We start from the raw sequence: 27,475 nt of genomic DNA, 5'->3' as shown, positions 1-27,475 counted from the left end.
CTCATACAGAGTGGTCCACCTAAAAGGCACTCCTGTAATACTAAGTGATTTAAAATATATCACATGTACAACCCCACTTCATATTCACTAAAATCCGTTAAGAAAATAGGATAATCAAAAGCCTGTTTTGTTTTATTTTACTTCAGAATGTTTGCCAGTTGAGAATATGTCTCTTCATAATGATTACCTGATGCCTGGGTCTTCTATATCCAATGTTTTAGCACATACATTGCAAAGATTTCTGAAGCATCTGCAAAGCATTACCTAATTTTTTTTTTAAGTTTTTAAATTTATTTAGAGAGAAAGAGCATGTGCGCAAGTTGGGGAAGGACAGAAAGAAGGACAGAGAGAATCCCAAGCAGGCTCTGTGCTGTCAGTGCAGAGCCTGACTCGGGGCTTGAACTCATGAACTGTGCAGTCGTGACCTAAGCCCAAACTAAGAGTCAGGTGCTTGACCGACTGAGCCACCCAGGCACCCCAACTCAATTCCTTTTTTATCTTATTTGCATAGCACATCCTATTTGTTGCCTCCAAACTACCAAACTTTCTGAGAATTTTTAATACAAGTTTAATACAAGTTTTAATACAAGTTTATTCATTCATTCCTTTGCATACAGTCATTTAATCCCTTCCCAGTGTAGCTTTCTAATGCAGATTGTGCTGGTATGCGAAGGTACAAGATGAATTAGCTACTCTCCCTACCCACCCACTCTACTACAAGACAAGATTGGGTGTAGTATTGAGTGGATGTGGGTATGGAATGGTCCAATGCCTGTAAAACACATCGCATGATACCTGGCACATGGTAAGTGCTTGATATAGGTGAAAAAATTCCAGGTGATATAAAAGAACTATAGAATTCTAGGGAGTGAAGATACGCTCCTGCTACTCTCCTGCTAAGCGTTTTGAGCGTGAGTGCCCTACCTCTACTGTCCTCCTTTCCTCTCTTCATACATTCTTCCCACCAGTACCCCGGCTCCCATCCTGGGTGCCACTGAGCTCCAACAGTGACTGTGCCACGCATCTCTTCCCCCTTCTCTCCTTCCACCTCCTGTCAAAGAACACGTGACCATGGCATTCTCCTGCCTAAGGGCTTTGGAGGATAAATTTGAAATGCAAATCACATTCAAATACCAATCTTCCTGTACCCCACACACTTTTTTGTGCCTTGTTCATAATAGGGTTTCCTTTTGCAGTGTCTTTATTTACTTGTTATTCACTTCTTTGTTGCAAAAGTACTCTTTAGAAGATCTAGTTCAAAAACCACTTCTTTAGCATATGACATTTTTTTTTAGTCATACAACATTTATGTGTCTAGAGCATATTGCTGTAAAATGTTCACTTTTAGGTTTATATGTATGTTCATATGTATGTTTGTGTGTATGCATGTGTGCAAACACGCATACGTGTGTGTGTATGTGTGTCTGTATGTTCTGTCATATAGGAAGCTTACTGAAGACAAAGAAAGGTGTTCTCATTTGTATGCACATTGAACTCTGGCCATCAATACATTCTGATGAGTCAAATTGTATTGCCCAGGTCACAAAGGGAAAAAAAAAAAGAAAGATTACAAATTAAGTTATCAGATTCTTAGCACACCACAATAACTTTCCCTTGACATAGGTTTTCCATTAAAGATGTGATGTATATTAGATTCTGCATTGAATTCTTTTTTCAACACTGGACATCGAATACACAGAATATCAAACATATGCATTCACTACTTAGAAAGTGAGGTGGTGAGGTTCTGGAATCCCTTCTGCTTCTCCCCTTGGGGTCCTGGGAGTGGCAGATCCTATCTGTACATTGTGGTTCAGGTTAGCTAATTCCTTCCCGCCTCCAGCAACTGCATGACCTCAGAACCAGCTACACTACCCTGAAATGTAACCCTCAAAGGTTTTTCCTCATCTTCACCACTGTATGCCCAGCATATAGAACAGTAGGCTTTCCGTGTGTTTGTTATATGAATGGATGAATGGATTCACATAGGTACTGAGTGAGATTGGACTGCAGCTTTGTGTAAAGAGCCATTTCTTCCTCAATGTGAAACTCATTGACCAATGTGCAAATCTTAGTTGTGACCATCATTTCATTGTCAGCATGTTCTAACACTAGTTTTTCTAAAAGACTGCTCACTAACTTCCTGAGGAAAAGCAACGAAACGTCAGTTATATTTTAGAAATCCAAGAAATGATTCTTATGGGTTTGCCAAAGCCAGGTTAATTATTTGTGACGGTTGAAAGTCAGGCCTTGACTTAAAAAGTACCTTGAGAAACCAGAAGACAAGGGAATGGTGCAGATCTAAGAACTTCCTCTGAGTTAGAGTGGGACAACATTCTGTAACAGGGCACCACAGTGCTCAAGAACACCATGAGAAGGAAACCTTTTGAGGAAAGGAAAGGACATGTGCAGCTGTGAGCCTGGGAGGCAATGACTATACTGCACTCTGAGCTGATAATGTTGCCTGAAGATAACACATAAGATAGGACTGTCCTGCCATTATAAGGAACAGACCTATCCAGCCAATGGTGGGCAAGGCTTAGTAAATAGCAAGTCAGCTATGCTTCTGGGTTTTTGGTTTTAGGAATCATTAATATTCCTTCCTCTATTATTTATTCTTCCCAGGGTCTAGATTTCAGTCCTCAGACTGGAATCTTAATAAGTTACTATGTCTTCTTTTTTTTAAGTAAGTTCTACACCCAGTGTGGGGCTTGAACTCGACCCCAAGATCAAAAATTGCATGCTTTACTGACTGAGCCAGCCAGGCACCACTGAAATCTTAAAAAGTGAGATCCTGTTTTTCCTGTCCTCTGTCCTCACCTTCCCCCTGCCCCTTGCTACCTCAATAGTTGAACGATTTAAGTCACTTCTGCTTAACTTCTTAAAATAGAACAAATAAATGCATCCTCCAGCTGCATTTTAAATTAAACACACAGCATAATGTCTTCATGTAAAACAAAACAACAGAGTGCTGACAAAACAGGAAATAAAAAGGAAACTAGTGTTTTGCAGATAGCTAGTGTAGTAAGCAGAACACTTTGATCTGATTTTGTTAAAAAACACATTTTATAGAGGAATATTACTGTGTCGTGGCTTTGGGACATACTCTCTACTTTTAAACCCATCTGGTATGTTTTACATTCTTGTTATATATGAGACTCAGGAGAAGAAAGAATCTCATTGTGGCCCTTTGCTGGAAGGAAAAGTCAAGGGCTGTTTTGGGCCACTCTTTAGCTCTGTGACTACACCCTCTTTCCCCAGCAGGAAATCTGGACATAGGTAAGAGGTTAGAACTATGGAGTTTCTACTAGTCATCTCTCTCTCTCTCTCTCTCTTTTTTTAAGTTATTATGTTAAGATACAGGAGAGAGGACAGAGCAGAATATTGTTTCTTTTGCAGTTGACAAAGATTAGAGTGAACTTGTGAAAATATTTGCATTACTTTTTTTAAAGTGTGGTTTACAGACCATCTGCATCCAATCACCTTTGGTGTTTGTCAAAATAAAGATCCACTATGGAATCAGAATCACAAGGAGGACAGGGAGGAAGTATGGAAGACTTCAATTTTAGTAAGTTTGCTAGGCGACTTTTACACCCTCTCAAGTTTGAGAACCACTGATAGGGATTTACTGACTGGGTCTATGTATGGTTTGGAGGTTTATGAAACTTAAGTATTTTCAGCTTCTTTCTTCATATAAGATGCATTAAGCAAGATGCTGGAGTTATACCAAAGAGTTGAAACACACTGATTAGTAAACTTCCACACTTTCAGCAAATGAACCGTTTTAGAATGTACTCTACTCCATGATTCCCACTCACCACTTGGAGTGAACCGGTGGCATAATCTTAGGACAGGACCACGGGACCAGGACACTTAGTAAATGCTCAATAAAAATGAACTAATTTTGCTACATAAATGTGGCTAGCCAATAAGATGCGTCCAAATTATATTGTACATTTTCCAAAAATAATTGTCAAATCTCCAGAGACCAATAGTACCAGAGAGGTCAACAGCAGATGCATCTGGTGACTCTGTCCATGGTAGCTCTTTGGCAGCACTATGCCATTGTGTGGGAGCCTTGTCAGGTAGGGTGACAGGTGATGTTCACTGGGTGATTATTATGGCCAGGATGTTCAGAGGGGCCTATGAAACAAGAGAGGGGCATAAGGGGAAAGTCAAGAGTTTTCAGTCTAAGGAATGTTTCCATGGGAAGGAGGCCAACTGGAAAATTTCTAAGAACCAGAAACATGAGGGGATCTCATACGGAATGATGAGTTCAGAAAGCCAGAGGTGGAAGGTGGTGGTGGTGGGGGAGGGGGGGGGGGTCAACATACAAGCTTCAATGTAAAATTACCAGTCAAATCAGATAAAAGGAATTTATCCTAAAGAAGTAAGATGATGGCACAAAGATCCCATACACATGCAAGGATGTTTATCTCAGTGACATTAAATACGTGGATAATTGGAAATAAACTAATTGCTCCATAACAAAAAAGTAAATAATTCATAATATATTACCATAATACAATGTACCACAATTGAGGATAATGGATATAATGATCATGGACACGACTTTGTAGTCAGGAAGACTGAATTCGAGCTGTAGCTTTGTTCACACTAACTGAGTAACCTTGGAAAGTCACACAAGCCTCAGATGCCTTACATACAAAATGGGGACAAAATAGGACTAAATATATAAAGGTCCTATCTTAGTGCTTGGTTCCTGAATATATCAATAAATGGTAGCTACTGTCATTTTTGTGACAATGATGATAAGGGAATATAATGCAATCATTTTATTTTGAAGACTAATTAAATAAGGACAGGCATAAAATACAGTGTTAATGAAAAAGTAGAATAATTTGCTAAATCAGTATAATCCCACATTCATATAAATATACGATTATATGTAATACACTAAAATATTGAGTGGTAATCCCTGGGTGGTGGGAATATTTCTTTATTATATGTTTCCATGTTTCCATTTTATAATGAGCATTACTATTTACAAATGGAAGAAATTAATAGAATGAAATATAGAGGAAAAATAAGCTCATAGGGGCATCTGGGTGGCTCAGTTAAGCGTCTCATGGTTTCGGCTCAGGTCATGATCTCACTGTTTCTAAGCCTGAGGCCCGCATTTAGCTCTACTGACAGTAGGGAGTCTGCTTGGGATTCTCTCTCTCCCCCTCTCTCTGTCCCTCCCCTGCTCATGCTCTCTCTCAAAAGTAAATAAATAGGGGCGCCTGGGTGGTGCAGTCAGTTAAGCGTCCAACTTCAGCCAGGTCACGATCTCGCGGTCCGTGAGTTCGAGCCCCGCATTGGGCTCTGGGCTGATGGCTCAGAGCCTGGAGCCTGTTTCCGATTCTGTGTGTGTCTCTCTCTCTGCCCCTCCCCCGTTCGTGCTCTGTCTCTCTCTGTCCCAAAAATAAATAAACGTTGAAAAAAAAAATTAAAAAAATAAATAAATAAATAAACTTACAAAAAAAAAAAACAACAAAAAAAAAAACAACTCATAGGCTTTAGGATTTTTGAAGATTTGCTGACCGTGAAGAAAAGCCTTAAATCTCAGCCTTACTATGTCAAGCCTACAATGAACATATTATATTCACAGTAAATGACTGAATTGGAGCAAGAAAAAAATTCAGCATCTAACATTATTATATCTTAATGTTCCCTTTTACAAAGTTTTTAAAATAAACATCAGTCGATTTATTTTTATTTTTTTAATGTTTTATTTATTTTTAAGACAGAAAGAGAGAGAGACAGACAGAACATGAGTGGGAGAGGGGCAGAGAGAGAGGGAGACACAGAATCGGAAGCAGGCTCCAGGCTCTGAGTTGTCAGCACAGAGCCCGACGCGGGGCTTGAACTCACGAACTGTGAGATCATGACCTGAGCCAAAGTTGGATGCTTAACCAACTGAACCACCCAGGCGCCCCAAACATCAGTTAATTTAAATTCCCTTTTTTTTTTTTGCATAACATATAGAAAGCATATAAAGATCATTTTTAAAACTTTCTACATAATAAAAATATTTCTTAAATCTCCATATAGTTCACTGCACATAAGGCTTCAGAAAATAAGTTATAGGACAATAAAAGAATTTGGATAGTTTCCTAGAAATCAGAACAGGACTTAACTTGCAGATTCAGTTTTGTTTTCCATAGTTATAACTGGGCGTACTATTTCTTCCAAGAATGATAATAATTTAAGCCTTGCCAAAACATTTTAGGTTTAAGCAGGAGAGAAAGAAAACAACACTGTTGCTTTCAACCATTTTGGTTTTGATTAGCTGATTCATTTATCTCCATAAGGTTTTTTAAGGGAAAGGAATAGGGGTCTAAAATTCTGGAGTGTTATCTAAGCCTTCTCATCTTAAGGTAAGTCACCTAACTCCCTCTTTGGGTATATGTTTCTTCAATAAAATGAGAAATTGTACTAGATTAAATATATAGCCACTTTTAGGTATAATTTTCTAGGGTTTTATATGAATTAAATATGAGTGAAATGGTAATTCAGTATTAGTAATACTTAAAACTAACTTACTAACTTGGGAATACTTACTAACTTGGAATGCAGTGATTGAGTTAGTTTGGTTTTAGCTCCACACCTCCATGAATCTGGTAAGTGGTCCTGATAACATGTCTTTAGCTGACAAATGCATAGGTCTCTGTCTTAATCCTGGGACTCTTCTGATGCTTGGATTTGTATCATTTGTCTTCACCTGAAACTGAATTCCTAAGGAACTTCCCTTTTGATTTTTCAATACGAGTTTCTTTAGTAAAGTTGTCAATAATATTTTTGGCAATTTCTAGTGTCTTGTAACTTAGACAAAGTTCCTCCCTGAATCTCAGCATTTGTATAGGAAATTCAAGATGGCAACATTCCATCATTTGTTTTTTTAGTCATTTTACCATTTTTCCTTTAAAGGAAGTTTTGTTAAGCCTTGTAAAGTTGACCCTCTAAAGAAAGGATGAACTGAATGGCTTCCCAGCAGATGTCTTGATATGATCCAGGGCTCCCTGTGCTAATGGGTAATATTGTAGAGAAGGATGGCCCTACATTCAAAAGTCATCCCATTTGAGATAGGACAGAAATTACATATAAATTCCGTTTGCATTTGAATATGTTCCATATTAGGATATCACGTTCAAATAATGCTTTACGTTTTTGAAAAAGCATATTTGAAAACTAGATTCATTGCTTTCACCTAATGGTCCTCTTAACATTCTAATACAAAGTTAAGATAAAGTGTAACACTATGGATGAACTTTTGTATTCTCTTTTATTGCATAATGAGAGCCATGTAACTCCAAAATTAAAAGTATCATACTTTGCCTGAATATCCAGGAAGTTAATAAGCAAAATCCAGGACTCGATGATAGTAAACAACCCACCTCAATTGCTTTATTGATACCTGATTATTTTTATCTGCTTTATATAATTTAATTTGATAAGCCTTTTTAAAAGTGGGTAGGATATAAACTTGAGTTAAATAAACAAAATGCTTATCAACTCTTTTTTATTCTGATAGTATAAACCATCAAAGAGAGAAGACAACATTAACATTCTAACACCTGTCTGTGAAAGTTTTTATATTTTAAGTAAAACAAATCATTATTCTAATTATTAGTAGGATGAACAAGGACACAAAAGCCTAGACACAAAAACCTAGAAGATGGCCTCCAAAGATCTCTGCCTCCCAGTATTCATGCCCTTATGTAATCATCTTCTGTTGACTTTAGAGTATCTCTGGTGACTTACTTCTAGCCAACAAAATTAGGCAGAGGTAAAAGAAGATCACTTCCGACACTAGATTACAAACAGACTGTGTGTGACATCCACTTTGGTTACCTGATCTTTCTTGCTTGCTCTGAAGGAAGCCTCTCCCTAGAGAGGACCATGTGGCAAGGAACTGATGTCTCAAAGGAAGCTTGTCAAAAGTCACATAAGTGAACTAAGAAACAGATCCTGTGGAGCCTTGAGATGATGGCAATGTCAGCTAAACACCTTTTTGCGAGTGCCTGAGCCAGAGACAGCTAGCTAAGCCACGCGTGCGTTCTGTAGAAACTGTGAGATCATGAGTTCTTGTTTTAAGCCACTAAATTGTGGAATATTGCAAAAGTGATGTCCAATAGATAAAAAGTGATGCAGTAATAGATAACCGTGTGTGATGGTAATGCAGCATGTCATTCCATTTATGTGACATTACAAGAAGTCAAAATTACTTAATGATTGAAAGCAGAATGTGGTTGCCTCAGCATGGGGATAGGTATTGACTTGGGTCAAAACATTTTTCTTTTTCTTTTTCATTTTTTTTTATTGTTGTTTTTAATTTTGAGAGAGAGAGAGAGCATGCAGGAGGAGCAGGGAGAGAAGGACAGAGACAGAGAGAGAGGGAGAAAGAGAGAATCCCAGGCAGGCAGTGCAGAACCTGATGTGGGGCTCTAACCCAGGAACCGTGAGATCATGACCTGAGCTGAAACAAAGAGGTGGACACCCAACTGACAGAGACACCCAGGCGCCCCCCAAAAAATGTTCTATATCTTGATTTGAATGATGGTAACACCAGTATATATATACATTTGTCAAGACTTATTGAAGTGTCCATTTGAGGTCTATGAATTGTACTCTATGTAAATTATACCCCCATAAAGAAAAATAAAAGGTTCCAGAAGCATCATGTTTGACCATTTGGGTGAGGTGAATTGGGACCTACTCAGGTATATAGATCAATCACATAGTTGGATCAAATGGGAAGGAAAAAACTTTCATAGAATTGTATGTTTTCACATGATGGAAAAGCCAGAGATTCTAAAACCAAATAGGGTTACCCCAGGACAATTATGTTGAAAACAAACAATTTATAACTTTACTTAGAATCTCTAAACAAATGGAGCTAGAATACCCAGGTCATGCTGACTTAAATTTTCATCTTTTGTTTCCTTTTTATTTATTTATTTTTTAAAGTCATCTCTATACCCAACATGGGACTTGACCTTACGGCCTTGAGATCAAGAGTCACATGTTCTACTGACTGAAAGAACCAGTCACCCCTTGAATTCTTGTTATTTTTGAAGTGTTTTTCTTCATTTTCTTAATATAATGCTGTTGCCAAAACAGTCTCTTTCATTTTGCCTCAACAATAGCCAAGTACAAAGATCTATTGTGATCTAAAGACCACTGTTTCCATTTGTTCAAAATTAAAAGAGGGAATGAAGGGGAGGAAAAAACTCGAGGCCTTTGAACAAACTTGGGGGGAGGGGGGCCTGGCATATTCCTGGCCAACTGCCACAACACAGTACTTCCTTCTATAAACAGATGAATTTTGAAGACTGTCATGGGAGAGCCTGGTGCAGCAAGGCTCAGGCCACCTTATTCTCAGGGAATCATCTATATGTTACAATATGGGAACATGGCAGAAAACAATATATCCTTTGTCTTTCGTTTTGTCATAAGAACTTGTGTGTGCTTATCAATTACCAGTATCTCTGGAGAGAGAAAACCTGAATCTCATTGTACCAAATGAGAAAGGAACACGTGAGATTGGGTGACACTGGTGTCAATTATCTTAGAAATATTACAGAAAGGCAGGTCATCGTAAAGGACAAAAGATGTCCAAGCCATATCCATAGTGCTTGTTCCTCCCCAATTTCTTTTTGTCTCCCCTTTCTGGATGAGAGGAGTGTGGGAGACAGCGGTCTCCAGGCTCTGCCCAGACTTCGGAACAGGACAGCAACTGAGGTCAGATAACTTGTCGTTAGATGTTGAAAAGCTGTTCCAGATAATATCTGATTGCTACCTAAATGTTCTCTTGAATAGGAAATAAAGTTCTTATGGATGCCTCTGAGTTTGGAATCATTTATTCTGAGACTTGTAAAAAAATACTTATTACTTTGAGGGCCTAGCAGGGAGATTTTGGCCAAAGATTCTTGTTTAAAAGGGACATATTATAGTTCAGATTAGACCTTTCTCCGACCACCATATGAATAGAACTTGTAATCTGGGAGAGACAGCCAGTTTTATTGAACATGTAAAGAATACTGCAGGGGCACCTGGGTGGCTCAGTGTGCTGACAGCTCAGAGCCTGGAGCCTGCTTCGGATTCTGTATCTCCATCTCTCTCTACCCCTCCTCCTCTCACTCTTTATCTCTCCCTCTCTCTCAAAAATAAATAGAAAGCATTAAGAAAAATTTAAATAAATAAAAATATTAAAAAATAAGGAACACTGGCAAAGTTAGTCGAAAGTAGGGGGTGCCTGGATGTCTTAGTTGGAAAAGCCTGCGACTCTTGATCTCAGAGTCATGAGCATGAGCCCCACATTGGATGTAGAGATTGTATAAACAAACAAACAAACTTAAAAAACAAAGTTAGTGGAAAGTGACAACAAAATAGCTTTCCTGATACACGCTCACATACCTACTAGAAATATTACTAGCTCTTCAGTCTTTTTGTTTACATCTTTGTAAATATTCAAGAAGGACCGTTGCATTAGAATTGTTTAGAGGAGCAAGATTCTGGTATAATCTTACATAGATACATGCACGTTAAGACTATAGCTTACCAGGGGCGCCTGGGTGGCTCAGCTGGCTAAGGTCCGATGCTTGATCTCAGCTCAGGTCTTGATCTCAGGGTCATGAGTTCAAGGCCCCATGTTGGGCTTCACGCTGAGTGTGGAGCCAACTTAAAAAAACAAAGAAACAAAAACTACGGCTTACCGTTTAGGAAATTGTGCAGCTTATAACATTGAAAGGCAAACAAATAGGACCCTTGAAAGGAACACAAAGAAAGAACGGGGGCACTGGCTGAACAATTTAGCAAACACTGAATAGCTCATTGGTAGAAAACCTCATCTAGTGACAGAGGGCTTGAGAAACCGGGCAGGCTGAAAAGAAGAGACAAATCAAGAATAATAAATCTTGAGCAAATAAAAATAACGAATGGATCATTGATGATCAATAAAATGAATTGATAACAATAAATCAATACATGTTGAAGAAATAATTTACTGCCCATATAGGGAACTGGTGGGAAAAGCAGTTTTCTAGTTGTGAGCTAGATGATAGGCACTTGAGCTGGGGGATACGCTGCTTCCCCGAGCTGTGGTTGAGGAACCGTCCTCTCAAACGTGTGGGAGAAAAGAAGGCTGATGGGGCAGTGAATCAGAGGATGATGTGGAGATAAATGACACGGGAGATCTGGATGTCAGCCCACTCACACCTGTAAACCTTCATGCTTGAGCAATGCCCTTTGAACAGACAGATGCACACAATGAGCTCTTAGGAACATGAGAATGTCCAGGAGAGACGACAGCCTCACCCGCTGGGAGGAGAGTTCCACTCTGAAGTAAAGGGAAGTGAAGAATCATGGGATGATTCCACGATGGATGAGAGGGACTAAAATTTCACCTTGTACCAGAGCTTTGTTACATTGCTTTTATCCGGTTCCTGGAGGGAGTTATTACCCATACAATGGAGTTTTGTTTTCTCAGGGGAAATTACCATTCCTTCCAGCCCAGTGAGAAGTCACTAGAAGACCACTTCCCTGCCTTAAAAAGGCCCATGCGCAGAAGATGTTTGTAAGGGTGTCTCAAGATTTTAGTGGGAGAAGATTTGCTGAAACTCTTATAATAGTTCTTGAATCATTAACTAATAAGGAGAGACTGAAAGGACACTTTCTTTAAATTTTTTTAATGTTTACTTATTTATTTTGAGAGAGAGTGCGAGTGGGGGAGGGGCAGAGAAAGAGGGTGAGGGGGGAAGAGAATCCCAAGCACACCCCACCCTATCAGCATGGTGGAGGTTGACGAAGGGCTCACACCCTGGAACCGTGAGATTCGACCTGGGCCCAAACCTAGAGTTGGTCATTCAATGGCCTGAGCCACCCAGGTGCTCCTAAAAGGAGCCTCTCTGAGCCTGACACATTCTGTCTGGATTGGATGATCATCATGGTGTTACTTATATTGGACAATTCTGAATTTGGGAAATGTACAAAGGTCCAATTTTTGTACGATCGCTGCCAAGGATATAGTGAAAAGCTACACCCCTGTGGATGCGAGTAAGTTTTCTCCTCAAGGGCATGTGTAGTCCCTCTGCCAATCACTCTGGGTAGAAATGAATTCTAGAGTGACCTGACACTGACAGACCCAGCATAGAAAAGGTGAAGGGGAAACTTCTCTGCCTGGTGGGCCAGGGTCATTCTGGTCTAGACTTGAGGTTCTCTTAGCTGCTTGGAGAATTTCCATGGGGGAAATGTACTTGCCATGGAAAGACAGGAGAAGGAGGCAGACAGGGATTCTGGGATGGCTCTTTTCCTGGGCAGCAATGCAGTATCATAGTTTTTGTTTTTGTTTTTGTTTTGTTTTTGTTTTTGTTTTTTTTATGTTATTCTTGACTTCAATTGTCTAGTATCCCCAAGTCTCCAGCAGTCTTTTTAAATGACCAAAAAGTCAAGGCTGTTCTCAGTGGTGTTCTGGGAAATTAGTGGAGAGCCTCTAGACACACTTTGGAAAGGTGATACAGGAAAAGCAGCGTCCTCTTCTGGAACCTGAGTAGCAATAGCAGGAGGTGGTTACTCTTGAAGGAAAATGACCACTTGGTTCCCAAGTATGAGGAAGGAGTCTCTCCGAAAGAGCAAGTGGGTATACTAAGGAGAACTAACTCCCAAAAATAAAGTCTGCAAGGGCTCCCAGCATGTGAGGACACATTTGTACGGTATTCCTCACTGTTGATTCAACAAGTAATTTGCTCAATTACTGTTTATTACTGTGACCATTTATCCTAAGCAGTATTCTAAAAGTGCTTCTGAGCTACTATTCTAAAAGTGCTTCTGAGCTACTATTCTAAAAGTGCTACATGAACTTGAGTTCATGGCAGAACTCATGTTACATCTTCAGAAGGACTATTCAAACCAATCTTTCACTTGACTTTAATTCAAGCTTCTTTTCATACACTTCTTTCCTTACTAGCAAGTTTGTTCCAAAAATCATACAGTTGCCCTGGTTGTATTTTATAGGCGTGGTTTGAGGAGACCCACGTTTGCCATGTCATCGCCCATGCAAGCCACAGAGGCGAGTAGGTGTGTGAGACCAGAGCCTGTTGGCGTTGAGTTGTGCAAGGCAGCCTTGTCAGTGGGCCAGGGGTTAGCTTCCACCTCTCTTCCACTCTTTCTGTGGCCAGAGATCCCTCCTAAGTACAGAGAACTCTTAATAATCTTAGGTTTGCTTTCTACTGAACATTTTCGAATTCACCTGGATTCCTGAAGTTTTGTACTTCAGCCTAAAATCATTTCCCATATTGATCCTTTATTATTGCTGCCCTTACCTTTATTATAGCTACTCAGACTAAGAAAGTAACAAGGGGAAATAATGCTTCTTTCCCATTTTTGTACATTATCCTTTCAGGAGTGACTTCCAACTGATTTGGCAGCTTGGGAAATGAGTATTAAAATAAAGACATTTCAGAATAACTCTTTACGCTTTATGACGTCTCATGGTGATTTAAAGTTGACTTGATTACAGAAGGATCCAGTTCTCACAATGCTCAAACTGAGGTTCATATCGTAAATAGATTTTTAACAAACTCATTTTATATTATAATTTACACAGGAAAAATAAAAGTAATTTTAATTTATCCTCAAGTCACATTTATAATTATAACTGCGTAGGAAGATTCTTCTAAGCTATAAAAATGCATTTTCATTAGAGCATAGACCAATCTACTCATGATGGGCAAGTACATGCTATAGCAAAATAGGAAATGTCAACACGGTAATTAAAAGTACGTCTGTTATTCGGAATTTGCAATTTAAATCGAAAATATCCCCAATATGCTTTCTTATCATATTTCTGGAAGAGATTCCTATAACTTTTATTTTGTAGGAGCTAAACATGGAAGCTCAGAGTAACTGTTACATAGTCGGTAGGCTTAACAATCGCCTCAATTACCCAGTAGAGCTGAAACAAGCAGATAATAGCTATCTTATAGTTTTAGTCATTTGGATGACAGTAATAAATAGGTCAGACTCGCTCTAGTAGATAAAACCGAAATCACTGAAAAGTAAGACTACTTAGAATACAGGAAAACATTTCAAGCCGTTTATTCCCTAGGAAAGCTATACGAAGACATCAACAGGTTATGAAGGAAGGTAATAACTTCATTAACTCACCCAAAGTGATAATTCTGTAACTGTAGTTAGCAACTGTTTTTACAGATTGAGTAGATGATTCTTCCATCTTTTCCAGGATGAAATTCAGCTCCTCAACCTGGTTTCTTATAAGCCTAGCTTTCTAACCTAATTCCCAGTCATTGGACTTCTTCTGAACTCCAGTGGTTCTGAAGAATCTCCCTTCCTGTATTCCTGATGTAGGAAGGTGTTACCAGGCTCTTCAGTGCTACACCAGTATTGTTGCCTTTGTCTGGAACATGGTCCTGCCCTCTCCTTTTCTCTGTTGGTTCTTATATCAAGCATTTGTTCTCAGTTCTGAGGGTTGAGGGTTCAAAATTAAGGTGCTGGCCTATTTGACCTCTGATGAGGACTCTCTTTCTGGTTTGTAAACACCCACCTTCTCACTGTGTCCACACACGGAGCAGGGAGAGACAGACAGAGACACAGAAAGACAGAGGAGGGGAGCTCTCTCTGGTGTCTCTTCTCATAAGGACACTAATTCCATCAGATCAGGGTCCCACCATCATAATGTCATTGATGTCAATTCCTTCCTCATCGGCCCTATCTCCAAATGCAGTCATAGGCAGGTTAGGTCTTCACCATATGAATTTTGAGGGGACACAGTTCAGTCTATGGCATCACCTATGATACAGGAAAGCCATGATTCACTTGTGTTTCTAAAGGCTGTCTAGGGCCAGAGGAATCTTTGAGAGCCTTTTCCTGAGGTCTTGGGTAACATGAAAATGATTGGGGCGGAGAAAAGTTTGGAGAACTTTCTCTGAGACTGGAAGGCTTCTTTCATCCAGAGGCCTCCAGAGGTGAGACAGGATTTCTGATGGGTGCCTTGGATGCCTCAGAGCTGGACTGGAAGTGAATTTCGTGTCTGAATCCTCAGAGCCTGTGAGTTTCAGGGAAGCCCCAGACTTCAGTTAACAAGCCTACTGGATGGGCAGGGTGGCATGAATGAAGGCCATAGCACCTTCCCTGATTAATCTAGACTATCTGAGGGTTCTGACATTGGAACTTGTACATGGACTTTGAGGAACAGCAACGCACCTAAGAAGGAGTGCCTCCTGAATCCCACAAGTGGGGGCTTTGGGGATACAAAATTCCATCGAGAGGGAAAAAAAGGAATGTGTCCAGGTGTTGTTAGCTACCTCTCCATTAAAACATTTACCCTGCTGGGCTAGGATGCTAACCTTTATGCCCTCCTAGACTTTGGGTTGCTTTGGGCTGCAACTGGGTTTTGAACATTCTCTTTCCTCCAGCCCCTCGCACAATGCCTTGGTGACCTGGGTGACATTTATTGAGTAATATTGAACTTACAAGCTTCATTTTAGAGTAGAAGCTTTTGGGTGGTAGATTTACTTTCCTTTTACCACAGACTGAAAAATGGCACCTTAGCACACTTACCATGTAATTACTAAATCAATACTTCACATAGAAGAACAAATTCTTTCTTAGAAGGTTCATATAAGGTCACAAAATTGGCGGTAAAGAAGACTCTTCATGTAATCACTCATATTTTGGACACTTCAAACGGTCACATATCGGAGTTTCTTCTACTTGGTTTTAATTTCTGGTATACCGAATGCCAGTTTATTCAAGCCACTTGGGATGATCTTCCCTCGGTCGTTTATCTTACCATGTTAGTCAAATTTGTAAAGAATACATAAATGGTTTATTACCCGGGAGACATTGGCCGGCATTCGATCAGGAGCGGAATGAAGGGAGGATGCGCTGATGCAATGACGGAGGTGTTCCTGGCACCCCGGAGCGCCCGTGTTGGGACAGGAATCCCTGCAGGCGGATTTGGGTCCTGCAGCGGGAGCGCGCAGGCGGCGTCCGCCAGGGGGTTCGCTCAGGGAAGGTCTGGGCTGCCCGGGCCACGCGGAGGGAAGGCGGGGCGGACGAGGGGCGTGGGGCGTGGGAAAGGCGGCAGAGGGTGGGCCTGGGACCGCTTTCCCGCGAGAGCCAGCGCCCGGCGCGGCCCCGGGGGAGCGGAGGGGCAGGCTCGGGCAGCTCCCCGGCTGCCCGTGTGATTCGACTTGAGAAATAACCAGGAGGGGCGGCCCGGCGTCTGCCGCGTCCAATCCCGTCTCAGGAGCGAACACGCTCCCGGGCAGGCAAGCCTGACAGTTCCAAGGGGACTTGGAGAGGAGCGGCAGCGAGGCACGCCCGCACCGCGCGCGCCGCTGCACCTCCGCCCGCTCCGGTCTCTGGCCTCCCGCCCGGCGCCCGCGGCCCCCTTCCTGCCTCGCGGCCCCTTTCCCGCCCCCCGATGGCCGCCGCCGAGCGTCCGATCCCCCTGCGCGGAGCCCTCTGCGGGCTGCTGCTGACCCTCGCGGTGAGTGGGAGCCGGGATCGGGAAGGGCTGGACCCGCCCTGTCCCGCGGGGAGAGCGGAGCCCGGGCCAAGCGGACCGAGAGCGGACCGCCGCGCCTCCGCTCAGTCCTGCGGGGCGGGACCAGCCAAGTTTGGGCCTGGACGGGTGAGGGCAGAAAACGAGTCTTGGAGGGACGACTCGGGACGGGGTTTTGTGTTTGGGACATCACGGTAGCGCCCCGGCGTGTCTGCGCTCTCCCGGGCGGTCGACGGTGCCTGGGGCTCACGTCCTCCCCCTGGCTCCCCAGGCTAGGGACGAAGGTGTGTGTGTGGGGGGGGGGGGTGGCACGTCTGTGTGGAGAGCGACGAACTGTACTTGGGCAGGTGTTTCAGGATCCCTGAGTGAGCGAAACACAGGTGTGAGATGGGGTTCAGGAGGCTGCCCCACCCCAGGCTTACCTGGGATGGGGACGTTAGTGACTGGAGGGGCTGGAACGGTGCCTCTGGGTCCCGGCGTGGAGTGAACTCTGAAAACCGGCTTCCAGATTCTGCCTCCGCTAAATGTTATTCGGAGCTCACCCCGGAGTCTCCTGGCCCGAGGCGAAGTGTGCCTGAGGCACGGGGGGCGTGGGAAGGCTGGATCCTGGCTGCGGTTGGGGTCGCGGTTGGTGATGCGGGGGAGGGGGGACTGTCGGGGTGGGCAGAGAGCGTAGAGTCCGGGTGGGGGGAGTGGGGGGATAGGCGTGGGCTTGGGTGGTCCAGTGTCCAGCTCCGGGAAGGACTGCGCAAACCCAGAGTCCACCTTCGGGCCGTACGTGCCCCGGAAACCTGCCACCCAGGACCAGATTCACCTGGATAGGAAGTTAGGGACAATTCTCTGAGAATTCAGGAGACACACGGCGAAGAAGCCGGAACTCTGTCGGCGCGATTACGTGCGGAGATTCAGACTAGACCAGGGTCGCGCTCAGGCTGTGCTGTGGAAAGGAGCCGCGCGCGACCCAGCAAACCCGAATCTAAGGATGGGCCTGGGGTCGGATTCGGAGAGAACCTACCTAGCTGGGGAGTAGGTTGGCTGTGGCTGCACGGATTCTTGCTGCTCCTCTGCCTTTGGGGCTAGTGGATCAAAGCTTTGTCTTCTCTTTGAATCAGCGAGTTATGAATATTGGGTTGGTATTTAAGATCTAAGTTAATTTATGGACAATGACTTGTACAAATGAGCGCGTCGCCCTGCAAGGCAGCTGTTCCAACAAAATGAGCTGATGAAATGACTCTTTACAAATAGGAACTGGTCTCAAAGTGTGATCTTTTGTAATAAATTTGAGTTTCCCAGTTTTGATGTTTAAAAGCGTGGGTTTAGTGTTGTGTGATTTTTCTGCGAAAGGGACTAGGGAATGGGGAGAGGAAACTGCAAAGGTGCTGTGTTGCCAAGATTTGCCCTGAATTCCCCCAGGGGAGGGTGTGGAATTCAAGGAACTGTTGCGGTGCCCAGAACGGGGGCGGGGTGGGGGGTGTGCGGGTGTTGGGGTGTGGCAAGGCAAACGAGTGTGCGTTACTCTAAATGGAGATAGCATCAGCTCTAGTATACGACATACTCGTTTAGGATTGCTTTAAAGAAGAATTTCCTAAAGTTTAGACTAAATGAGGAGACTTGAATACTGGAGAGTGTATATAGAATAATTTATTTCATCCGAAATCCCCAGTATACAGGTACCTTGGATTGCTTCCCTGATGGGTAAATTAAGGTCTCTACTGACCATCTTCTGTTGTATTTCCTTTTGATTCATCGGACCGTCAACTTTTCAGTATAATATTAAAATCACAACACTTTTCCTTTTATAGATACCTTAACGGATCTCAAAAACAATTCCTTGCTTGAAGGGAGAGCGCTTCAAAGCAAGTCTTTAACACAAAACTGAGACTTTTAACAGGTTAGCCTTTCCACTGGGCTGGCCCATAGGCTGAGGAATCTTCCCATTTGCACCCGTCTCCATCTTTCACAGCCCTCTGTCCTCAGTACTCTGTAAACTGCCACAAAATACAACTCCTAATGGCCACCGCCACTCCCTCCCCCAGACACAAAGAAAAAGAAAACAAGAAAAAGAATAAAGGATCAGGGGTGGGGATTGGGGACTAGAAAATAAATATATCAGACCATCACTGGACTGTTGAAAGTGTAGTACCGAATGTCTCTTAAAATGTTTCTCCTCCGACTGTAACAAAAATTGAAAACGAATTTGCATGAGCTCAGCTCTCCTTCTGTCCCATTACAAATAACGGGATCCTTTCAAATATGTGTTTAATATTGTTCATCGCATCAAATCCACTTGGGGAATCGTTACTATTATATATTTTAAGTAGTATGGACTTGGGCACAGTTAATCTATCATTTGCCTTCAAAAGGAATTAAAATAGTTTTTTTGTTCTAGCATAGAATACTTTTTCCCCTTGGAATATATGAATTCTGCCTGTAATCTATGCTGACAAATGGGCATTCTAGCTTTTCCGATTTTAACGTTTATTTATTTTTTGGGACAGAGAGAGACAGAGCATGAACGGGGGAGGGGCAGAGAGAGAGGGAGACACAGAATCGGAAACAGGCTCCAGGCTCCGAGCCATCAGCCCAGAGCCTGACGCGGGGCTCGAACTCACGGACCGCGAGATCGTGACCTGGCTGAAGTCGGACGCCCAACCGGCTGTGCCACCCAGGCGCCCCTAGCTTTTCCGATTTTATAGCGTTAATTAACAAGAATAACGTGACTGCTTTAGCAGACTTTTTGTTGTTCTTCTTGTTGATAACATTTTTAAAAAATTTTTTTCAACGTTTATTTATTTTTGGGACAGAGAGAGACAGAGCATGAACGGGGGAAGGGCAGAGAGAGGGAGACACAGAATTGGAAACAGGCTCCAGGCTCTGAGCCATCAGCCCAGAGCCTGACTCGGGGCTCGAACTCACGGACCGCGAGATCATGACCTGGCTGAAGTCAGACGCCCAACCGACTGCGCCACCCAGGCGCCCCATTGTTGATAACATTTGATGTAGTAATCTTTTAAAAATAAGAGTACAATAATTTCTATTAGTTTTTGCATTAGTGACAAAAAGCCTTAGGCAAATAAAGGAAGTAAATGAGAACTAGTCTATTTTAAAATGATAATCCTAAGAAAGTCAAGTTTTGGTACATATTTAGTGGGTGCATTATCAGGTATCTTTTTTTTTTTTTTTTCTTAGAGAAAGAGAGCAAGCAGGGGAGGGGCAGAGAGAGGGAGAGTGAGAATACTAAGCAGCCTCCAGGCCCAGAGCCCAGAGTGGGAGCCCTACACAGGGCTCAATCTCAGGACCATGAGTGAGATCATGACCTGAGCAGGAGTCCATCACTTAACCAGGTGGACCACGCAGCCACCCCTTAGCTACCTTTTTGAAAGTAGATTGTGCATGTTCATATTGAGATACAGCTAGATTCTGAAACACCTGCTGAATCACTAAATACATGTAAGCCTATGCACATTTTTTGGTCCTATTGTAATCTCCTTGGCAGTTTCCATTCCATATATGGAGTCTGTGGTTACCTGTGGTTCATCATGCTTTCCATTTAACTAGAATTCTTGTCTTACAAAGAATTTGGTTAGAAAGAAATTTAATGGCATGACCTAAGTACCGAGAGTTACAGAGAGGTCAGTCTTAACGATTTACCTTTGAGCTGGTGAGAACTTGAAAGTAGTATTTCCATTTTGCAGAAGGTAAATGCCTAGAGGAGAAATGACAGATTTAAAATTTCATAACTATTATGCTCAACTAAGAAGATCCCATTTACTTTTTGGACTTTCCATAAATTTCCATTCTTTGGCTTCTTTTTCCTCTGTTGAAAAATGATGTCATTTTAGAAAGCCTCCCTGTGAATTCACGGTAAAACTGTCCACAGGAAAAGTAAAACAATCTCAGATAACCCCTCTCATTTTCACTCTCCTTTTGGCGTTAATTTTCTTATCAAGATTTATTATTAGTATGATAGCTTTCTATCATAAAATTAATAAAATTTGGATGATACTGTAAAATGAAACAAAGTAATTATTTTTCCCAGACTACATAGAGGATACTTTATATTATCTTTTTTAAAAACTGCATTTGCTACATTTTAATTTAAAGTTGTGCAGCTCTCAGCTTTATAAATGAGATATTTAAAGTTGATCCGGAGAATTTTCCATTAAAAGAGATTTTTTTGAACTCAAATAGTCAATCCATAATTCGTTAATCTTTTTTTTAAAGCTATTTATTTTGAGAAGGACTGACAGAGTGTGAGAGGAGAGGGACAGAGAGAGAGGAGAGAGAGAATCCTAAGTAGGCTCTGCAAAGTCAGTGCATAGAGCCCAAAGCAGGGCTGGAACTCACAAAACTGTGAGATCATGACCTGAGCCAATTCAAGTGTCGGATACTTAACTGACTGAGCCACCCAAGCACCCAATAACTCATTAATCTTAAAATTATTTTTGGATGTTGCATTTTTTAATTGGGCATTCTTCCATACAAAATTTATTTTTAAATTAACTTTAAAGGTCCTTAATTCATCATTGATAATCTAATGGTGCCTTTACATTTTTAATTTTATATTCAATAATATGTCCAATCTCCACAAATATAGTATCAAATTATTTTATAGTTTTAAGAAGCATGACATAACTTAAATTTATATATGAATATTATCCCTTTTAAAAATTATGTTAATGAATTAATTGTGCATTATTTCTAATGATGCCCTATATAGCAATGAAAATGAATGAACCTCTCTGTATGTTCAGCATGGATAAATTTCACAAACATAATTTGAGCAATGAAATCAAGTAGCATATAATTAGCATATGGCTGCATATATGTAAAAGCTAAAAATTGGCAAAATAAAACTGTACCTTCTTTAAAGACAGATATACATGGGATAAAATTAAGCAGAGGCAGGAAAGTAAATGATTAACACAAAAATCATCCATTAGTGATTACCTGAGTTTTAGGGGGTGTGGGAGGGAAGAAAATGCTACTGAGGAGCGATATATAGGAAACATTGAAATAATAGTAATATTTTATTTCTTAACTTTGAAGGTGAGTGTCCTAGTGTTCATCTTATTGTTTCTTAAAACACACATGTATGCTATATGTGTATGTATGTATGTGTATATATATACATACATATATATATATATTCTTTTGTATGTATACTCCGTCTTACAAAAAAACATTAAAAAAAGAAACCAGCAATAGAGATCAACAAAACCAAAAGCTATTCTTTGAAAGTAAACACAAATGCTACTATGATTGGGCAAGTAAACAATAGAGAAGACACAGATAAAGCAATATTAGGAATAAAAGGAGGTACAGTCATGGAGAAGACAGATGTTTTAGACAAACAGATAGTAATATTTATTTCAATTAACTTGAAAATACAGACAAAATGAGCAATTTCCTACAAAATACAAATTACCAACATTGGCTCAAAGAGGTACACAAAACTTAAACAGACTTAAAACTATAAAGATATTGAATTAAAAGCTAAATGTCTTCACACACAGACACCTTCATATATTCATCAAGTCCAGGCTTGTGGTAGGTGAATTCTTCCATAATTTTATGGAATGGATAATCTCTATCTTATGTAAATTGTTTCAAAGGACAGAAAAAAGTGGAACTGTCTTTAACTCATTTAGTAAGGATTTATGATATTGAAAAATAGTAGCCTGATCTCACTTGTGAACATATATTTGAAGTACTGAAATAGATACCAACAAGCCAAACCAATAACATATTTAAAAAGTTAGCATGTCCATGCAAGATTTGTCTCAGGAATGGAAAAATGGTTTCACATTAGAAAATCTATTATTGTATTTTAACATAGTAATATATTCAGAGAGAAAAATTATTATGTTTCAAACTAAGTAGGAAATTATTTTTATTGCTATAAAATATTCTTAGACTAGGAGTGTAGGTGGATGTACTTTATTTTTTTAACATACTAAAGCATACCTAACAATACTTAATGATTGAAAAAAAGAGAGAAAAGAAGAAAGAAAAAATGGAAAAGAGGACAGGACAGGAAAAGAAAAGAAAGGACAGGGAAGGAGGAAGGAGGAGGGAGGGAGGGAGGAAGGCAAGAAGGAAGGAAACTCATAATGAATGGTGAAATGGTAAATGTGTTATATTTAAAGTTAGAAACAAATCCACAATGGTCACTATAGCTGTCCCTATTCAGCAGCTACGGGAGGCCCTAACGAGGACATACATGAGATAAAATATGTAACAGCAATAGGAAAAGAGGTTAAGGATTTAAAGAAAAGAAATCTGCCATTTTGCCAGCTATAGGATTAGCTACATGTGAAATCCTACACTTCTTCAACAAACTACTGAGAAGTAGTAAAAGTAAGCAAGGACTAGTAAAAGCAAGCAAGCAAACCCTAGAAAGGGTTTTCATGGACTTGGTCAGCTGGTCATAAGAATTTTTTGAAAGAGTAGAAGGCTAAAAAAAACCAACAAACAACAAACATAATTTAAAGGAAGATAATAAGGATTGGGTCACCAAAACAAATACTGCAATCTATAATAAAGCTATGTTAATTAAAACTATATAGTGTTGGTGTAGAGATAAACTCTGATGAAATAATGCAGAGTCCTGAAATAGATTCTATAATTGGGGTCCATGCATATGATATATGCAGCAGTATCATTATTAGTTAAGAAGGGAAGAACTACTCAATGATGGTTCTAGATAGTTGGCTATCCATATGGCAAAGGACAAGATTAAATATCTACAGTGCATCACACACAAAATAATTCCAGATGAGTAAAAGATTTAAAAGTTGGAAGTAACTTTAAAATTTTTATAAAGAAGTATCAGATAGTGTGTTTATGACAGGGCAGAGGGGAGATATTAATATACAAAAGTATAAAATGGAGGAAAGTTTTAATGAAACTACTTTAAGAAACTAAAGGAAACACTTAATAAATTTGACTACTTTCAAAGTGAAGCACTGATTATCAAAAGATACCACTAAAAGATTAAAAAAGCAAACCACCTAAGCCTACAAGTTAAATATGATTTAAAAAAGACAAGCAATACAAAAATGACTAAATGAGAGCAACGGACGATTTACAGGAGGTAAATGACAAATTAACACAAGAAGTGATGTTCAATCTCACTAGAAATTAAGAAAATGCACATTAAAGCATCAGCTGTAAGATTGGCAACAGTTAGAAAAGTCAAGTATAATGAATTGGGGTAGAGGATATGAGAAATAGAGGTATCTAATACTCTAGGGGACATGAAATAAATTTATGTTCACGCTGGACAACAAGTTGGCAGTAATTATTGGAATTGGAGATCCTCATATGTCTCTATCGCAGGTATGCATCTTAATATCTTGCACCTGTAAGGCTGTTTACTGTAGTGTCATTTGTAATAGAGAAAGTAGGAAACAAGAATAGAATCTAAATGACCATCATAGGAGAATGAGAAAAATAAACTGTGGTATATTCACAGAAAAATCTTAAATGTATTGTTGAGTGAAAAATACAAGTTGTAAAAGGACGCATGAAGACACAAGCTGTGCACAGTATCAGCTTATACTTTATAGGCACATGCGTATATAATAAAAGTACAAAAGCCTACAAGGGAAGTATAAATGCCAACTTAGAAGAAACTATTCCTTGAAGAAGAGGAAGGAAATGGAATAGAGCATAGCCACATCTGTACATTTTAATTAAAAAAATGAAATGAAGGAGGGCCTGGCTGGCTCAGTTAGGAGAACATGAGACTCTTGATCTTGGATTGTGAGTTTAAGCCCCATGTTGGGTGTAGAGGTTATTAAAACAAAATAAATCAACTTATAAAAAATGAAGCAAACATTGCAAAATATTAATTAAAAAATCTGAAAATGTACATGCATATTTATTTTAGTATGTTCTATTTGATTTAAACATTTCATATTTAAATTCAAATATTTTTTTTAAACAGTTGTGATTAAAATGTATTGAACATGGCTTTCTATTGATATTCAGAAATACCAACTATAGAGCTAAAACTTATTTGGACCAATGGGTGCATTATTAAATAAAACCATTTTTCACCCATGGCAACAACTATATTCTTAGAGACAATTCAGTTGAGCATATATAATACGGTTGAATTGTTTTTAAGAACAAATAACTGATTATTGTAACAGCAATATGATTATGACTTTCTGAAAATGACTTTTTTGATTGCTATATTTAAAATAAACAATACTATTACATATTGACTCTATTTTTGAGTTGTTTTCCTCAAGTAGATAAATGTAGATAGATCTATCATTGATAGATCTTCCATTGCAGTAATATTTAGAGCACAGATTAGCATAAGATTTGATTATGCATATATGTATATGTGTATACAGTTTGTTACCACCGTGTTTTAAAATCTTTTAATTTTATGAAGGAACTTGTTTTATATTTGATTATATCAGAAATGAAATACATTTTTGTGGTTATTATCCAGTTTTGTTTTACTGAAGTTACATGAATTTGTAATTGGGATATTGCTCACTGCCGATTTGTAGAGGTGGGTGTGGAAAGAGTGATTTTTATGGTTTTTATATCATTTTTCAAAACTGCTTTTTCAAGATAATAATGTATATTCCATAAAACTCACCTTTGCTGTGTGCAGCTCAGTACAATTTAGCAAACTTAAAGAATCCACAATCATTACCACAATCTAATTTTAGAACATTTCTATCATGTCAGAAAGAAGTCTCATACTCATTTATAGCCACTCCCCAATCCTACCCCCAGTCCTAGGCAACTAATCTAGTCTGTTTCTGTATATTTGCCTCTTTTGGACGTTTTTATAAGTGAAATCATACAGTATATGCTCCTTTGTGTCATTTCTTTCACTGAGCATAATGTTTTTTTAGGTTTATCCATATAGGTATCGTAGCATTACACCAGCTCCTTGTCCCTTTTTATGGCTGAATGGTATTCCATTTGGATGTATCACATTTTGTCTATTCGTTCATAACCTAATGGACATGTGGGTAGTTTCCACTTTTTTTTTTGTTATTGTAAGTGATGTTGCTGTGAATATTCATGTACAAGTTTTTCCATGGGCATAGGTTTTTATTTCTTAAGGGTAGGAGTGAAATTGCTGGATTATATGTTGTATATGATTAACTTTTTAAGAAACTGCCAAACTGTGTTCCAAATTTGCCACACCATTTATGTTTCCACCAGCAATGCATGAGGGTTCCGGTTTTTCTACATCCTTGGCAACACTTGTAATTTTCTGTCTTGTTTATTTTAGCCATCCTCATGGGTATCTCACTGTGGTTTGCATGACTGTAGTGCCTAAGGGTGTTGGGCATCTTTTCATTCGCTCATTGGCTGTTTATACATCTTTGGATAAAATCTGTTCAAATCCTTTGCCCATTTTTCGTGTTGTTTGTCTTTTTATTATTGAGTTGTAAAAGTTTTTTTTTTATATTTTTTGATATAAGTCCTTTATTGCTATGTGATTAGAAAATATTTTCTCCCATTCTCTAGGTTGTAATTTCACTTTCTATATGGTATCTTTTGAGAAGCAAAAGTTTTAAATTTGATTAAGTCCTATTAATTGCTCTTTTATCATTTGTGCTTTTGGTGTTCTAAGACATCATTGCCTAACCTAAGATCATTAAGATTTGTTTTTTAGTTTTCAACAGTTTTAGTTCTTTAGGTCTGTGATCCACTTTGAATTAATTTTACACATGGTATGAGGTGGGGGCTCAAATTCATTTTTTTAATGAGGATATTTAATGATCTCAACACCATTTGTTGAAAAGACTGCTTCTTTCCCTTGAACTTACTGAAACCTTTGCCAAAAATTGGCTAACCACAAAGGTACAGACTAAGTTATGGGATTTCAGTTGTATCCTATTTGTCTCTACACTTACCTTTATGCCAGTACCACTCTGTCTTGATGATTGTATCTTTGTAGTAAATTTTGAAAATGGGAAATGTGAGTCCTACAACTTTGTTGTTTTCAAATTTATTTGGCTCTTTGGGTCCCTTGCGTTTCTACAGGGATTAATTTTTAATTTTTGGAGAAATACTTTTGAGATTTTAATAAGGATTGCATTGAATCTGTTTGGTGAATTGTGGAAATATATCTTCTGATCCATGAAGATGGAACACCTGTTGTGAAAGGAAGTGGTTGCTTACTTCTGTTTCCAGAGTTTTATATTGCTAGTGTATAGGAATGTAATTGACTTCTGTATGTTGATCTTGTATCTTGCAATCTTACTGAGCTCATTTATGATTTTTATGATTTTTGATAGTTTTTTTTAGTGGATTCTTTGGGATTTTCTATGTACAAGATCACATCATCTGCAAATAGAGACTATTTTTCTTCTTCCTTCCCAATCGAGATGCCTTTAATTTATGTGTGCATGTGCACATGTGCAATTACCCTGTCTAGAAGTTTCCATATAATGTTGAATAGCAGTGGTGAGAAAGGACATCATTGTCTTGTTCCTGATGTCAAAGGAAAGCATCCAGTCTTTTTTATTAAGTATGATATTGGTTCTAAGTTTTCCATAGATGCCCTTTATCATGTTGAGCAAATTTCTTTTTAGTCCTAGTTTGTTGAGTACTCTTAATGGTACATAGAAGTTGGGTTTTGTCAGTTGCTTGCATCTATTGAGATAATCATGTGCTTTTATTCTTTTTTTGTACACAACTTTATTGAGTTAAGATTGACATACAAAAAGCTGTACAGATTTACATATACAATTTGATGAGTTTGGAGATAAGTATACATCTGTCAAATCATCACCACAGCCTTTGGCATAAATATATCCATCATTTCTAAAAGTTTCCTCTCACCCTCTTTATTTCTATTATTTTTTTATGACAGAGCTCTGAACATAAAACCTATTCTTTTAGCAAAAATTTTAAGTACATAATATGATACAGTTAACTATGATACAGTTACAGTTA

The 27,475-nt window shown here is 39.5% G+C and overlaps 1 protein-coding gene across 1 annotated transcript in view; it reads left to right on the top strand.

The window, feature by feature from the left end:
- Positions 1-15,917: 15,917 nt before the first annotated feature.
- The window catches only part of DSC3 (desmocollin 3), a 48,875-nt gene continuing 37,317 nt past the window's right edge, over positions 15,918-27,475 (top strand). Inside the window, exons 1-2 of the mRNA XM_047826665.1 lie at positions 15,918-16,205; positions 16,274-16,516. Coding sequence (XP_047682621.1) covers positions 15,918-16,205; positions 16,274-16,516 — 531 coding nt within the window. The remainder of the gene's footprint in view (positions 16,206-16,273; positions 16,517-27,475) is intronic.

The sequence above is a fragment of the Prionailurus viverrinus genome, chromosome D3, assembly GCF_022837055.1.
Source record: "Prionailurus viverrinus isolate Anna chromosome D3, UM_Priviv_1.0, whole genome shotgun sequence".
Classification (NCBI taxonomy): Eukaryota; Metazoa; Chordata; class Mammalia; order Carnivora; family Felidae; genus Prionailurus; species Prionailurus viverrinus.
This window is presented reverse-complemented; position numbering and strand designations above follow the sequence as displayed.